The sequence below is a fragment of the Equus quagga genome, chromosome 12 (assembly GCF_021613505.1).
Source record: "Equus quagga isolate Etosha38 chromosome 12, UCLA_HA_Equagga_1.0, whole genome shotgun sequence".
NCBI classification, from domain to species: Eukaryota; Metazoa; Chordata; class Mammalia; order Perissodactyla; family Equidae; genus Equus; species Equus quagga.
Window position 1 is genome coordinate 60,355,944 of NC_060278.1, and position 16,112 is coordinate 60,372,055.

The 16,112-nt window shown below is 58.2% G+C and overlaps 1 protein-coding gene across 2 annotated transcripts in view; it reads left to right on the forward strand.

Annotated features, from left to right (window-relative positions):
- The first annotated feature begins 10,622 nt into the window (after positions 1-10,622).
- PKP1 (plakophilin 1) overlaps positions 10,623-16,112 on the forward strand; it is a 48,514-nt gene continuing 43,024 nt past the window's right edge. The window contains exon 1 of one of the 2 annotated variants that reach the window (XM_046679743.1): positions 10,623-10,874. In XM_046679743.1, coding sequence (XP_046535699.1) covers positions 10,673-10,874 — 202 coding nt within the window. In that variant the 5' untranslated portion in view covers positions 10,623-10,672. The remainder of the gene's footprint in view (positions 10,875-16,112) is intronic. The other variant, XM_046679742.1, reaches the window with a different exon arrangement.

Consider the following 16,112-nt stretch of genomic DNA (forward strand, 5'->3'; position numbering starts at 1 on the left):
GAGAAGTACTGTCTTACAGCCTCCACTCCCCCCCCAACCACCATTTTACAAGACGGAAGCTGAAACCCAGAGAGGGCAAATGATTGTCCAAAGTCACACAGCAAATTGGTGGCCAGGCCAGGCCCAGAGCTCTGCTCTGTACCGGGTAGAGTGAGAAACCAAGGTCTCCCAGGGCAGGGCTCCTTCCACCTCAGGACCCATGGTCTTGTGCCCACTCACCTCCCGCTGCTCCTTAAGCTGGGCAGGCTGGCTGAGCCCCCTTCTGACCACCTCCAAGAAGGTACGGCAAATCCTAAGGACATTTCTGGAAAAAAAAAAAACACAACAAACAAACAAAAAGAAAAAACTAAGCTTCCTGTTGAATCCTGGAAGACCCGACCAATGAGGGAGATAGATGGACCTTCAGAATCCGGTTCTAGGCCAGTAGCGCTGATGGATAACCCGCCCAGAGCCCCGGTCTAGTTCTCTTCCTCGACAGTCCCTCAGTTTACCCGTCTGAAAAGGGAATATGGGGGGGCCTCCCAAGGCTGCTAAAACTGCCCTGGTTTCAGAATGAAAGGCCCCATAGAAAGACAAGGTCCTATTATGTTTCACGGTGGCTGTGCCGCGTCGACTGCCTGAGGACATACCATTAAGTGGAGCAGTATGGAATGATGCCCCACCAGGGCCGAGAGACTGGCGGTTATTAGCGGCTGGGCCCCTCGGACTTCCTGGCAGAGGCGTTCCTGGCTCCATAAATGCCTCCTGCCGGAGGGGTGACGTCTCCTAAGACCGAGTCACCTTTCCCAGAGCGGTTGGAGCATCATTCTTTTCTCGGTCTGGAGCGAAACCAAACCAAAGGGCGGGCGGCAAAGGAGGAGGGGCCGAGGGTGAGAGGCTGGCTGTCCGGGGCCGGGCAGGAGCCGGCTGGCCCTTGGGTGGTGCCATCGCGGAGGGGCTGTGTCATTCCGGGGCCCCCGGGCCCGTCCTGGCTCTCACACCCCCACCGGCCACGTGCTGAGTGGGTTCGTTGAGCAGCGGACAGCTCACACCAGGTGACTGGGAGAGTTTCGGAGTCACAGTCTCTGTTTCCCAGGGTGGCCACACAAATGACCACGAACTCGGTGTCTTAACCACACAAAGTTATGCTCTCACAGTTCCGGAGGCCAGAGATCCAGAATCAAGGCGGTTCCTTCCGGAGGCTCTGCGAGAGAATCCATCCCATGCTCGTTCCAGCTCCCAGTATCCTGGGCTGGAGGCAGCATCTCTATCGTCTCTCCCTCCATCTTCACATGGCCTTGTCTTCTGTGTCCCCGATCTGCCCCTGTCTGTCTCCTGGAAGGACACTTGCCATGGGATTCAGGGCCCACCCTAAATCCAGGATGACCTCATCTTGAGATCTGTCACTTAATTCCACCTGCAAGGACCCTTTTCCCGAATGAGGGCACATTCACAGGTCCCGGGCGTTAGAACATGGACATACCTCTTTTGGGGGAGGCCACCATTCACCCTGCCACAGCGTACCCCGAAGATCGTGCATTCCAGCATCTCTCCACCCCAGACATGTCTTGTGTGCACGTGGTGTGGAGGAGAAGCACCTGACTCGGGTTTGTAGGATGGAACTCTGAGACAGCTCTGCCACTAACCAGTGGTGACTTTGGGCAAACCACACAGCCTCTCTGAGCCTCAGTCTCCCCATCCTTACAATAGGGGTCATAACGGGGAGAGCACTTCCCTCGGGGAATTGATGGGCACAACCCAAGAGATAAAGGACATGAGACTACTTGGCAGATTGTAAAGAACGACGTCGATGTGAAACGTTGTCCTGCTTCTACGTACACAAAGGAGGAAGTGGAGGCAGGCATCACCCACGCCAGCAAGCCATCCAAAGGGCACCCACTCTTCCGAGGGTCGTGGCACAACTTCCCTTCGCAGCACTAAGAGCAGAGCCCTTTGTCCTGGACCACAGCCCTGCCTTCCACAGTTCTGGGGTCTCCAGAGTTCCCTGGTTCCTAAGAGGCCTCCAGATTCTGTCTGCTGTCCCGTGGCCCCGCTGCCCAGCGCCCTCCTCACCCCAGCCTGCGTTCCGGAGCTGGGCTGGAGCTGAGAGTGGTGCAGCAGGCATCTCTGGCTTATGCTGAGGTTCAGAAGTTGCTGGGGGGCGTCCTGAGCTGACCCTTCTTGCTGCCCAATGCCAGTGATTCCTGCTTGGCTGACCAGTTTCCAAGACAGTGGGGTGGGGGACAGAATCTAAGATAGAGGCCACCCGGGTCTTCCTTGGAGCAGGAGGGGCTGCCAAGGGCCAGGACTAGCAGATGCAAAGTGGGTTTGGAGGCCCCGCTGGAAAGGAGGGAAGTCAGCAGTTTCCCCCAGCGCTCCGGGACCCAGGCCTGTCCACCCTGCTCCCTCAGCAGCTGCCACGGCCAGTGGACAGCCAAGACAGGGGACGGCTGGAGGGTCAAGGTGCCATGGAAACCCCCAATTCCTTGAGCTTCTTTGTCAAGATGGGCCCAGGTCCAGCCCCAGCCCAGCAGGGCCTGAGGTGGAGGCCTCTGGCATGATGGTAGGGCCTGAAAAGCGGATGGGGGAAGGTGGGAGCAGAAAGATGCCGAAGGGGGCGTCTGGTCTCAGGGATGTTGTCAGAGAACATGCAGATGGAATGTCGATGGACAGGATGAGCAGTCACCCAGTCAGTGCGCTACCCGGGGCCCTGGAGCAAGCCTGCAGGTGAGGCCAAGAGCTCACCGTGCACCGGGGGAAGCGCCATGTGCTAAGCGGCAGAGAGGAACAATTACCCTAAGGGTTGGGGGAGCTCAGGGCATCTGGGGGCCTGTGCAGGAGGAGGGAGCATTAGAGCTGGGCCGGGATGGGATCTGACAGGCAGAGATGGAGCAGCAGCCCTGCCAGCCAGAGGGGGTCACACCTGACCGTCTTGGCTCCCTGCTTAGGCCCAGCTGGTGGGAGCAGCCTGAAGCCCAGGGCCCCACAGAGCACAGATCTGGGAGATGCCGGGCCCACTGCTTGTTACTGGCCTGCCAAGAAGGCACCTGGGCCGGGCTGTCCGAAGGAGGCCCTGGCGTGGAGATGGGGCAATGCAGACAGCAAGTTCTGCCACTCAGCAGGTTTCTTAGCGTCCTGGCTCCTCATCGGTGCCCAGCCGTGGCCTGGCAGGCTGCCGGCCCAGCAGCTCTGAGCAGAAACACCACCGGGGTGCCAGCTGCCCTGGGTGTGGCTGCCCTGTCTGCAGGCGGGGGCGGGTGACTCATCAAATTACCATCGAGGCCATGCAGGGCTGGGGTTGGGGCTGGGCAGGTGACTGTGAGACAGAGGGTGAGCGCAGGGGCCCGCTCGGCTCTTTGGGCGCACCCCCCAGGCTCCTGCCAGCTCTGCGGCTCGGCTCCCACGGCCCTTCCCTGGGCCCTGCTCCACCCCCGGGTGCTGGTGATCCTTCCAGCACGGGGCAGCGGGAGTGGCCCCTCCAGGACCGCCTCCGGGCTCCTCTCTTGCCTTGGCTTCCCTTTAAGTCTTGGGCTTGTCACCCAGCCCTCCACCCACAATCTCCCCCAAAGGGAGAGGGGCCCATGTCCCCATGGTGGGGGAGGCAGGACCCAGACACCCAGGCCTTCACAGGGCCACGTCCCCGTGCCACTCTGCACTCAGTTGCCTCTTGTGACAAATCAAGGGGCTGGACCAGATGGCCCCTAAGGTCCCCTCCACCTCTGAGGTTCTGAAGCGTCCAAGGGCAGTATCAACAGAGCCGCATTGTAGACAACAGTGACAACAGTGCTGGGCCAGGACAGGAGCAGAGGCGGAGGCCGTCAGAGAGAGGCTGCGAGCAGGACCTGGAAGGAGGCGGGAGGAACATCTGAGGCTCTGAGATGCAGGAGAGACACACGGAGGGGAACGGGGCCTGGATGACAGTGTAGAGAGGCAGGTGGAGGAGACGGCGGTTAGACGGGAGGCCAAGGGCAGCTGCTGGAGGAGGCAAGGAGTTCTGTTTATTATTAAGATTCCACAGTGTATCCAGCACTGTGCCAGACACTTAGTATATTTTTTAATATATTTATGGTTACAAGAACCCTGTGAGGTAGGTGTTACTCACTTAATATTACAAAGGAAGAAACTGAGGCACAGAGAGGTTAAGGGGCATGTTCAAGGGCACACAGCTAACAGTAGCAAAGCTGGAGAGCCAACCTGCTTGGTTCTCTCAAAGCCCCTGTTCTTGTTTTCCAGGCTGCGTCCCGGGGAAGGTCCTGGGGTCTGTGCTCCAGCGGCTTCTGGTCCCACAGGGAGCTGTTGGCGCCCCAGGATCCTGCAGCTGGGGTTCAGGCCCAGCCCTAGTCGCACCAGGGGTTTGCCAAACAGCACTGCTGGCAGAGGAGGGGCAGATGGAAGGGCAGGTCCGGGTACGCCAGCATCGTTGGAGCACAGAGCTGGAATCTGGGGTGGGCCGGGGGCGGGGCGCAGAGCGCAGCCAGTGCTGACTGCAGCCGTTGGGACTGGGACGGGCTGGGTTAGGGTGTTATTCACCACTTGCCCTCGCTCCCTCCCTGGCTGCCACCCCACCCACCCCACCCAGAGAGACCAGAACGGCAGCTCAGAGAGCTCTGGCGTTTCGGGGGGAGCCCAGGTGCACACCCTGGCCTCGCCCCTTAGCTGCCTCTGCCCAGCCACCTCAGACTCATCCAGACCCTGCTCTCAGGCCTCTGTACCCGCCCCCTCGCTCTCTCCTCCCACTGCCAGGCCTTCCCGCTCAGCTCCTTCCAGAGCAGAGCAGGGTTGGAAGGCAAGGGCACAGGCCAGCCCTCGAGTCCCGCCCTCATGGATGGGGGAGCCAAGGTCATATGCTCGGCTCTTCCAATCACGGTGTCGCCAAAGGGCATGGGGAGTAGCCTCTGCTCTTCCATCGCCTCCATTTTCCCTTCCCCATCCATGGCTGGGAGCCTCCCTGTACGCCCTCTGCACCTTCCAGGCACAGCGGCCCTGGATAAGGGACCTCGGAGCAAGAGGGTGGACTCACTTCCACCAAATAAACATTAATTGAGCACCCAGTGTGTACCAGTAAAGTGGATGGTGGGGAAATAAACAGCACACATCGCGTCCCTCAGGCTCAAGTTTGGATAGACCCATGAACACGGTGGCGTGGGGCAGGGGCTGTTCCCCAGGTAGGCACCAGTCACAAGGCACCCAGGAGAGCGTCTGAGTTCCCTTTGGGAGTTCCTCAGTAAGGATAAACAGGATCGACATGAAATTCAGACCCCGGACAGGGGTCTGGAGATGCAGCAGGATCCTGTGCTGTCCGGCACAGTGGCCACCAGTGACACGTGGCTCTTGAGCATTTGATATGTGGCTGGTGCGTCTGAGGAGCTGAATTTTTTATTGCATTTAACTTTAACTGGTTTAAACAGCCAGCACAGATACATAACATTTCCATCATCACGGGAGGTTGTACAGGACGGTGCAGCCCGCCGGCCTCTGTCCATCTTGTGCACCCCCCACCCCTGTACGGAGGCCATGCTGGTGGGTCGGTTCCGAGGACGTGCCCGGCTCACGGCCTTCAAGCCCATTGTCCCCTCTGCCCAGGCACCTGCCCCCACTCCTATTGGGCAGCTATTTCTGGAGTTCCAGGTCTCAGCTGTCGACCCTCTCTGAGCACCGTGGTGAGTGTCGCCCCCCTGGATTCTCCGTCAGCCTCTCGCTGGCTTCCTTCTCAGCACTGAGTATCATAGCTCCTTTATAAGTGTACTCTGTGCATCCCCTTGGAAGGTGAGCCCCATGAGAGCAGGACTGGCTTTTCTCCCGTTCTCTCCCCAGGCACTGGTGTAGCGTGTAGCCCGCTCAGGAGTTCGGTACAGGCTTACGTGACCCAGAGTGCTCAGGCAGAGGGAACAGCACATGCACAGAGGCGCAGAGGCAGGCATCCGCCCAGGGTGGGGCGGGCGGCTGAGGGCTCATAGGGAACAAAATGATAAGGGAGGCTAGTTAAAGATTGGGGAAGGTTATAAGGTTCTGGAGTCGGGCAGCCGTGGAGGAGCCTGCCAGCTGACCAAAGGGACTCAGCTGGAAAAGGCCAGACAGCAGGGAGCTGGCCCCTGGCTGCTGTTCCGGAAGTTCACAGGTGCCTGGAACAGGGGTCGATGCAGAAGGATGGGACCGAATAAGGTGGGGCCGTAAAGGAAGGTTACCTCTCCCAGCATCCTGGGAGAGTCTGTATCCTTTGGGGTTCAGGTGAAGGTGGTCCACTCACCTTGGGGGTTGGAAACTGAGCAAGGAAGGGCTTCAGCCCCATCACTCCTAGAAGCGGCAGGAGCCCAGAGGCTCCTCCCAGCCTTCAGTCCCCCCATCTCTTGGAGGCAAGTCCATAGGGCAGGAATGTGGTTGTCTTCACCATTGCATCCTCGCTGCCTAGGACAGGGCCTGGCTCAGAGCAGACACTCATAGTTACGTGTTGAATAAATGAATCCACATTCCACTTCTAGTGAGCCCTGAGGTCACAGGACGTTTTACTTCCCATGAACACTCCCGGCCTGGAGCACTGGGATGGAAAGATAGTCACAATTAATGCTGTAGGGCCGGCAGCAAAGAGAATCAGAGCCCCACTCACTTCCAATGTGTTTGAGGATGAAAATGGACTCATCTTGTTTCAGAATCAAGTCAAGATTAACTTTGTTCAGGGGCCCGACTCAGTGGCTTAGTGGTTAAGTTCACGTGATCTACTTCAGTGGCCCAGGGTTCATGGGTTTGGATCCCAGGCACGGACCTACATACTGCTCATCAAGCCATGCTGTGGCTGCATCCCACATACAAAATAGAGGAAGATTGGCACAGATGTTAGCTCAGCAACAATCTTCCTCAAGCAAAAAGAGGAAGATTGGCAACAGACGTTAGCTCAGGGCCAATCTTGCTCACCAAAAAAAAAGGAAAGAAAGAAAGAAGGAAAGAAAAGATTAACTTTGTTCAGGAAGCTTTCCCCAGACTACCCCCCACGAATTAACCCACACCCATTGGAATTTTCCACCATCTAAGTCCATGTTCTGAGAGTCACCAGAAAGCATGCCGTTTCAGAGCTCAGCTCCCGTGATGAGTCTCGTGGCCTGCTTCGGAGGCAGGGCCATGCAGGGTGGGGCTCAGGCAGAAGAGAGAGTGCTGGAAAAGCCTGGGCTGCTGCTGCTTACAACCACGCGCTCGACCCCCAGCCAACCGCCCGGCCCGAATATACCTGGGCCGGACCTGGGGTTCCGCGCTCTTCCTTCCCAGGTAGGAAGCAGACCTCGGCTCAGATCTGGGCTTCACCGTGACTTACCCTTTCTGAGTGTGTTTCCTCACCTGCAAAATACCTTCTCGGGTGGGGTTATGGGGTTTAGATAATAATGTCTGCAAAGTGGGCCTGCCGCTGGTGCCAGCGTGTCTCTGCGGGGTGAGCCCCCGACCCCGTCCCCTCCAGATTGCCCTTCGCTTTGACACTGGGGGAGGAGGCACAGAAGTAACGTTGCCCAGAGGACTTGCTCCTAGGTCGCCTGCTCTGAAAACCCCGTCCTTGACACCAAATTCTGGAGGGTTTGGGGAGCTGTCAAAGGTCCCTCCTCAGCTGGCAGATTTGGTGCGGGGGACGTGGGAGGGGCCTTGTCCAACATCGTGAGGCTAGTTGGGGACACAACTGGAAGCAGGACCTGGGTGGTCTGATTTTGGCACCATGTGATGGAAAGGGATGCTGTTAAAGGACGACCCGCGGAAGGCTTTTGAGCCGCTGCCTGTCATGGGGAAGTCACAAGGAGGGAGCCTGGCTGCCTCTGAGTGCCCAGCTCTGGATCCGGGCTCCCTGTCTCTGCAGCTTACCAGCTTGGCAACCCCGCTGAGCCTCAGTTTACTCATCTGAAAAAGGAAGACGATGCTGCTGGTACCCAGCTCCCAGGATGGTTGTAACGACTCAGGTGAGATGGTCTGTGTCAAGGGCCCGGGGCCACGCCTGGTTCGTAGGCGTGATGCTCACGGGATCCCAGCAAATACTTGCTGTTGCTATCAGTATATCAAAACACTGTCAATATCAAAAGAACAGAGAAGCATCTAGAAAAACTGAATTTCCTCTCTGGAAACAATTTTAAAGACAATCAGTTTCAGCTTCCAGGGGCTAAGGATGGCCTTTCATAGCAACACGGGCCACTCCAATCACCTCTTTTGAGGCCCTTCTACATCCTAAAGGCAGCAAAATTGTCCTTATTTAAAGACATAATTAACATTTATTGTAGCTGGCACATTAGGTTTTGGATAGGCAAGATGTGTGACACAATAGAAGCCTGTTTATATGTGCTGTCATGAATACTTTACAGCACATCGGGGCCCGAGGTCATCGGTGTGCCCTGCACTTTAATGCCCACTTTATAGGACTTTTATAGGGGAGGCAGCCAGTGTGGACGGGAGAGCACTGGCCCAGGAGTCACCTGGCCAGATTAGAATGGAGGGCTTGCCACATATTAACCAGGCGACCGCGGGCAAGCTGCCTCCTCTGCTCGTCAGAAAAACGCAGAGGCTGGGCTGGGTGCTGGGTGACGTCCAGGGCTCCCTCCAGCCCTGACGGTCTACGGCCAGACGCAGAATCCTAACATTTTAAGTGATGATAGAGGTTTAGGGGTGTTAAACTTTCCTATCTGTGACGTATTGTTGATCACATCTCTGGTTTATTTGACACAAACTTAGGAACAGAACCCACAATTATAGAACTATTTCTATTGGAAGCTATGATCTGCTTTCTAATATTCTGCTCTGCACGTGGCTCCCAGGACCGCATTATGGGGACCTTCGTGGGGTCCCTGAGCCTGTCACTCAGGCTTCGCCATCCTTCCTTATATAATTCCCAACAAGCGTAGATCCTGATGGTGCTTCCTCTGCCGATGAGAAAGGCAGCTAACAGTGACGTGTGTGAGCTGTGAGTGACAGCTACGGATGACAGCAGAAGTGACAGCTGTGGGAGCATAACACGGCTGGAGGAGACTCAAAGACTGAGATGCTGACCGGACTGCTCTATTGTGCATTTCACTAAAGGATGTCCAGAACAGGAACCCGGAGCCCTCAAGAAGTGCACAAACTATGTTCAGGATCTTGTGCTTAAGGAGGAAAGGCAGAGTGTGATGGCTTCTAGAAAGATTTCCATCGACATAGCTTTAGAAACGCTCGGTTCCTGTTACACGCCAGATTCCCCAGTGTGGGCTGCCTCCGTGCCTGAGGACGATGCGGCATGAATGAAGCATCACCGTACATGTGTCCCAGGGTGGGGGGGGGGGCTGGTGTATGGGAGAACACACACACAAGTCCTCAGACAGAAAGTCTGTGGTGGGTAGTCCTACGGGTTAGGCGGCCTCCCAGACCTTCACACAGGATCTGGGTACAATTCAAGTTAGACTTGATCTTCCTTGAAGCAGCAAGCCTTCACTCATTCATCCATTCAAAATATTTTTTTATTGAACCCCTTATACATGCCAGAGCCAGCCCTGGTGGCCTAGTGGTTAAAATTTGGGGCTCTCACCACTGTGGCCTGAGTTCGTTTCTGGTCAGGGAACCACACCCCCGGTCTGTTGATGGTCACACTGTGGTGGCGGCTTGCGGCTGTGATGCTGAAGGCTCTGCCACAGGGATTTCAAATACCAGCAGGGTCACCCATGGTGGACAGGCTTCAACGCAGTGTCCAGACTAAGACAGACTAGGAAGAAGGACCTGGCCGCCCACTCCCCAAAAAAATTGGCGGTGAAAACCCTGTGAATGGCAGTGGAGCTCTGTCTGATAGAGCAAGGAAGGGGAGAGGATGGCACAGAAGGACGGGGCAGGGCTCTGTCCACAGCGTCGCTGGGATCAGATCAACTCATGGGCACTAACCAAAAAGAAAGCATGGGCCAGGCATCTGTTTTAGGGGCTAAGTCTGGAGTTTCAGAGAGGACCCACTGCTCACATGGCCTTTTCCCCTGGCAGACCCACACATGACAGGTGCCCTGCTTGGTGGTTTTGCATCTCGTCTGTCCTGGGTGTGGGCTTCATGCCCCCACCCCACTCCCTGTAGATTGGAAGCTGCCTTAGAGCAAGTGGGTTGATCCATAAAATCAAGCGCTCCCTCTGGACAGAGGCTGTGCTCCTGCTGTCATCCTGGGAGCCCCCACCGACAGGGCTGGTCTCCTCCATGACGCCAGGACAGAGGGGGACGGGGCATCTGGCTGTCCTGGGGCCCCGTCAAGAAAGAAAGACTCCTTTTTTTCCTAGAGAGAAGTCTGTCTCGGTTCCCAAGGCGAGCACATACTTTCCCCGTGAGCGAGCAGGGACAGGACCGAGGGGCGTCTCCCGGGGCCTCGCCTCCTGCAAGTCTCGGGGAGAAGGAAGGAAGAGAGAAAGGAAGAGCGGCAGGAGGAGGCCGGCCGGCCCACCCCCGGCCCTCGCGGCCCTGCCCCCAGGAGCACGGGCCCTGCAGCCCGCAGCCAGCGCGGGGGGTGGCGCAGGGCAGGGCGGTATATCCAGCCTGACGGAGGGCGGGCCGCGCCAGTGCCGCGGAGGGACAGCCGGGCGGAGGCGCCAGGAGCAGCAGCCGGCCCCGCGCGCGGACCCCTCGCTCTATGGCCATAGGCAGCCGCTGAAGCGCCCCGAGCCCGCTCCGCCGCCGCCCGCACCCCGCGCCGCCCCGCTCGCCCCGGCCGGCCCGCGCGCCTCCGCCGCCATGAACCCCTCGCCGCTCAAGACCGCCTTGGCCTACGAATGCTTCCAGGACCAGGACAACTCGACGCTGGCCCTGCCGTCGGACCAAAAGATGAAGACGGGCACGTCGGGCCGGCAGCGCGTGCAGGAGCAGGTCATGATGACTGTCAAGCGGCAGAAGTCCAAGTCCTCCCAGTCGTCCACCCTGAGCCACTCCAACCGAGGTAAACGTTCCGTGCGCCCCGCTCCGGAGCGCCGCGGCCGCCGGCGGCCACCGAGGGGCGCGCGTCCCGGGGCTGCAGGGAGGCGAGCGGGTGCCGGCGCGAGGCAGGGTCTGCACGGGGCTCCGCCCGGTGGGGCCGCGGCCCCCCGACAGGCGCGCGGCTCCAGGAGCTCAGGGTGTGCTCACAGCCGGCTCGCCGAGGGACACCGCCGGGAGCGTCCCTCCAGCGCGCCGAGCCGTTCTCCGCCCCAGGGCTCTCTCTTCCCCATCCTGCTCGGGCCACAGCCCCCGTATCATGCTGTGTCCCACCTCCCCTGGGGGTCGCGGCCCTGGGCTCGCCTGGTGGCCACCCTCACCCGCCCCATCGTCCCCTGGGCTTCGCGTGCCACTGCGCCTTCAGGAGGCAGCGTGCGCCCAGGCCGGCGGGATCCTGGTCCAGGTGGGGCCAGAGCATGGCTGCCGGGCCGAGGAGGGAGTTACTGAGACCCGGGTGGGGCTCAGGGCGGCGCTGTGGGACAGGAAGGTGGCACAGGGAGAAGGAGAGCCCTTGGAACTCGCAGCACCTTAGCGGGAGCCTCAGGCCTGGAAGAGGCAAGTCTGGCTGGAAGGTCACCCCAGGGCAGTGTGTCCCCTGAGGACCAGGAAGGGGCCCTGGGCTGTGCGATGCCCTCTTTCCCCAGTGGCTAATGCAGAGGCTTCTTTCTCACCGGCTTTTGCCTGCTCTGCTCATCTTAAGCAGGACTAAGTGTCTTAGGGGACAACCGGGAATGAGGTGGCAGGGTTGGGAATCCCACCTGGCCCCCTGCTGAGCCCTCCTGTGGGCACTTGTCCAATGTCAGTGCCAGGCAGACCAGCCACCTGCCCCCACCCACCCACTATTAGGTCCTTTAAGGGGAGGTTAGGAGAAAGGGACAGGACCCCAACATTCAAAGAGGAAGGTACCATATCCGACACGGGCTTTTGTGGAGAACTTTTAGACCAAATCCTTTAATACAAAAGCTTCCCAGTAAGAATTACACACAAATTAGTGAACCTTCTGTTTATTTATCTAAATTTAGTAAAATGCTAAGAAAGACTCTGAAGATGGCAGACCAGTACAGGTCAACCGAGATTTATGGATGGAGTCCAGCCCCCTGAAAGAGTTAGGGAGACAGAGGAGTTAGGAGACCTGGGAGACAGACCCCTGCCCGTCTCCCACCACACATGCATGCACACCAGCTCACATTGTCTACCTCTGGCCACTACTCTGTCTCTCTGTCTCTCTGCTCTCTCTTTCAGTCTCTCTCTGTCTCTGTCTCGTTCCTGAGTGGCCCCTGAGTAGAGCTGAGGGAGAGAAAATGGCTGGATCAGGACTGCCCTGCACCCCAAACCCGGAGGCCTTTTTGGCTCTGTGCGCTCTTTGCTCCGGTCCTGGCCGCTCGCCCCTCTCCTGCCAGGTTTCCACCGGAGCATTCGCCTCCTTCCCTCGTATTCTGTGCCTTGGTAGATGCCTACTAGCATTTTTCAGAAGCAGCTTTGGGATGACAAAGTTCCCCCATTTCTGGCCACAACTCAAACCAACCCACTCCCGTCTCTGCACAAGACACACGTGTCTCCATCTCCGCTCCCAGCCTGAGCTCCAGGCTCACAGCTCTGGAAAATTAGACCAGCCCTGAGTGCCCAAACACTTTGTCTCCCCCTGACCTGTGGGGACACCAGCTGAGTGTCCGTCGTCACAGAGAGCTCTGTTTCTGGCCCTGCCCTTTGTGGATGAAATCCATCTAGGGGTCTCCTTCCTTTCCTCTCCGTTCTCCACCCCGAGGTCCTCAGGGGGCTTCTACCAGGTGAGGGCTGACTCTGATGGCTGCTGCAGACCTCTCCAGAAGTGGGGGTTCTCCCAGGACTGACCGTGTGGGTGTGTCCCCTCTACCCTCAGCCCTGGCGAGATGCCTACCTGGCCAGTTTCCCCGGCGGCATCCTGGCTGGGAGGGGTGGTTAGGGCACTTGGAGCTGGTGTTTCTGGTTTGTCTGGCTCTGTTTTCATCAGATCCCCTCCTCTTCATCAGAAGGGCCTGCCCAAGCTTTCCCTGTTTGATGCTGGTCTCCTCTGCTCGCTCGGCTCCCTCTTTCTGGTGTTGGTTGACATCCCGTGCATCTGCTCTGGTTCCCGGGAGGGGCGAGTGGGCAGCTGTGCAAGGACCATAACCCGGGCCATCTCCTTCGCCCCCCCGGACAGATTCTAACTCTCCTTCCGTCTCCTCCTATAGACAAGAGTCAGATTCTCTGGAGTCTTTGGTTCTCCTGGGCCCTGAATCCCATCCAGGACTCTCTAGTTAGGAACTCCTGCCCTAAAGAAGGCCAGCCACACCCCACAGGTTGCCTGGCAGAGTAGCTGCCGCTCCATGTACCTGGTGAAGGGAACGGGCCACCGCGGTCCTCAGAGACCTCCCCGTGAGGGTCCTCCTCCGTGCTGTCAGCAAGGGGGCATTGAGCCACCCAGGGCTGGAGGAAGGAGCTCCGTGGAAGGAGCCTGGCACCAAATGCCCGTCTTGTCTGTATCCTCCCCGAAACTCAGCAGATGAGACAGATGCCCCACCCTGGTCAGGCAGTCCCCGGGGAGGGCGGGGGGTCTCAGGAGCCTGGAGACCCCACAGAAGGAGGGTGCTCTGAACCTGCCTTCCTATCTGGATCTTTTCTTGAACTGGCCCCTAAGGATCACTACCCGTGTTCACAGAGGGCCCCTGTGTGCATTGGGGTGTCATCTCAGACTGTGTGGGGTGCAAGGGGGACCCAGGGGTATGGGCCGCTGGGCCAAAGATCTTTGCTGGGGACTCTTGGCTCCCCAAGGGTGGGCAAGTCCCTGCAGGGCTGATGGTGAGCTGCCTGTGGGGGTACAGGGCTGTCACAGCGGGTGTCCAGCCTACGGCGAAACACTTCTCCATGGTCAGGCTCTTGCTCACTTTGCCTGGACTCTCTTCTCAAGGCTTCCTCTAAACCTCGCTTGATCCCGCTCCCCTCCCCCACCCCTGTATACGAAGTTTGATGACTCCGGCCTCCTTGCTCTTCTTGCTGCTCACCCGGGGAAACCCATCCCGCACAGTGTCGCTCGCCGGCTTTGCCTGCGATCTTCACCCTCAGCCTTGGGCCTAAAGTCTTCCTCCTCTCTTCTTCTCAGAGGTACCATTTCCCATCCAATATGGCCAAACCCGTGTTTCTCCCTGGTCAGAGATGCGGATGGGCACACTGTGCCAGGGCAGGGGCGTCTGGCCCCTCACGGGGGGGAGGGGGCTGCTGCTCAAGGGCCCCCTGCAGGCAGCTGGTGTGCATTGCCCCGTGTTCACAGGGGACGGTCCCCTCTTGGGACCCACCTTTGCGGGTTCCTCTGTGTCGGCGTCGCGCTGGTCTCAGCAGGAACCTCTGCCTGAGGGAGCTTCTGCTCACTCCGCTATCTTGAAATCCTGTGCTGTCCTGATCGCAGATGGAGAGCCGACACCACTTCTGGGTTGTTTTCTCGGGATCGAAGCGGGGATGGGCGATGGTAAAGGTACCCATGCTGTACCTCGTCCCAGCAGCGAAACAGACACTCACACTGCCAACGAACCGATTCTCGTTTCTCTACGATGTCTCTTGGCTTGAAGCTGAGGTTTTAGCTAGAGTTTCCATCGGCTTGTTACAGCACGTGCAAAAATGCTGAGTGTTCCAGGCTGTTCCACAGCAGATGCCGTTTCCCTGGATCCTGCTCCTTTGCGAAGCTCATTGGCAGAGATTTTAAAAAAGCCCCCCCCCCAAAAAAAGCCTCTCCCCACACACCAAGCTGTAAATATCAGTAAGCCGGTCGTTCCAAGTTGAAAAGTTTGGGAACTACTTCTGCAGTGGGTCTGAGCCCTCGAAGGGGAGTAACGTTTGAACAAAATAAAATACAACGTTAGCTGTCCCCGTGAAGTTCTCTACAGGCACACATCTACACACACATGCATGCCCACACCCATGCACGCATGTCCACATGCATGCACGCACCCCACCTTGCAGCTTGTGTACGGCCAGAGAACAGCCTGCTGGGGAGACTAGAATCCTATCTGATGTAGTGCCGACTGGCCTGTGGTCCTGGGCAAGTCGCTGCCTCCCTGTGCCTCTGCCACTGTAAGACGTGGGTTAGACCGCCTCCCCAGTGCTTTGTGATGGGAATGCTGTTTGGAAATAGATTATAGAGCTCCCAGCTCTGCAAACTACGCCCCACACCGCCTGCAGCTGCCCTGTGAGAGACGTGGCACCATCCCTCAAGCCATGTCCTCCAGTTTCCCTCGTGTAAACATACCCATCCACCCAAAACATCTTTGGATCCACTGGTCTCAAACCTGGCTGCCCTGTGGAATCAGCTGGGAATTTTAAAAAATGCGAGTGCCTGGGTCCCACCCGCAGAGACTCTGAGTGAGTTAGCATAGCGGACAGCGTGGCATCAGGACTTTGCAAAGCTGCCCGCCCTTCTGAAGCGCGGCAAAGTTCCAGAGCCGTCATCCTGGTTCCCGTCCTTCGTTCACACGTGGACCCAGCGTGAGGATCGCTGTCGTGTGCACACATCTCTCACGCACACGCATTCATGGGCACACTCGCACTCACACATACACTCACACACACGGAAAGGCACCTGATGTAGTCCTTGCTGGTGATGATTTTCTGCTCTGGACCCCTCCAGTGCCTGCATCCTCTCTGGCCGTGTCCACACTCACCCACTGCCCTGACCCCACAGATGCTCCTGGCTTCTGCCCAGTCCTTAGGTTTAATGGTGGCCACGAGCAGATCATCAGAAACAGAACAGGGTTCCCTTGGAGCCAGGCTTGAACGGGTCCCAGCAGAGCCCAAGGGAGCCACGTGTGCTGTGAAGGAGAAGAGAGGACGCGGGCTGTGCAGCCCAGTTTATTTCGGCATTTCTGTTCTGTGCACGTGCCCAGAAAAAAAGCCAGCATCACCCCAAAGTGCCCTGCAAGGTTGTGCTGAACTCCTCGCCCACTCGGGCTTGTGGAAGCCCCAGGACAGGGAGGCACACCTGTGGTGCTCCCAGCCAGCCTGGGCAGAGGGGACCAGAGGATGCTCCCTCCGGCCACCTGAACCAATCACAGACACAGCTCCGGCCCACGCTCGGACATCTCAGAGGGAGGCTGTCTCCAAGGGTCTCCTGGCAGTTCTTGTCCTTTTCTCACTTGAATTCCTCCTACTGTGGGCCTAGCCTCACACGGGGAAGAGATGTCAGGGGGTGAAGCGA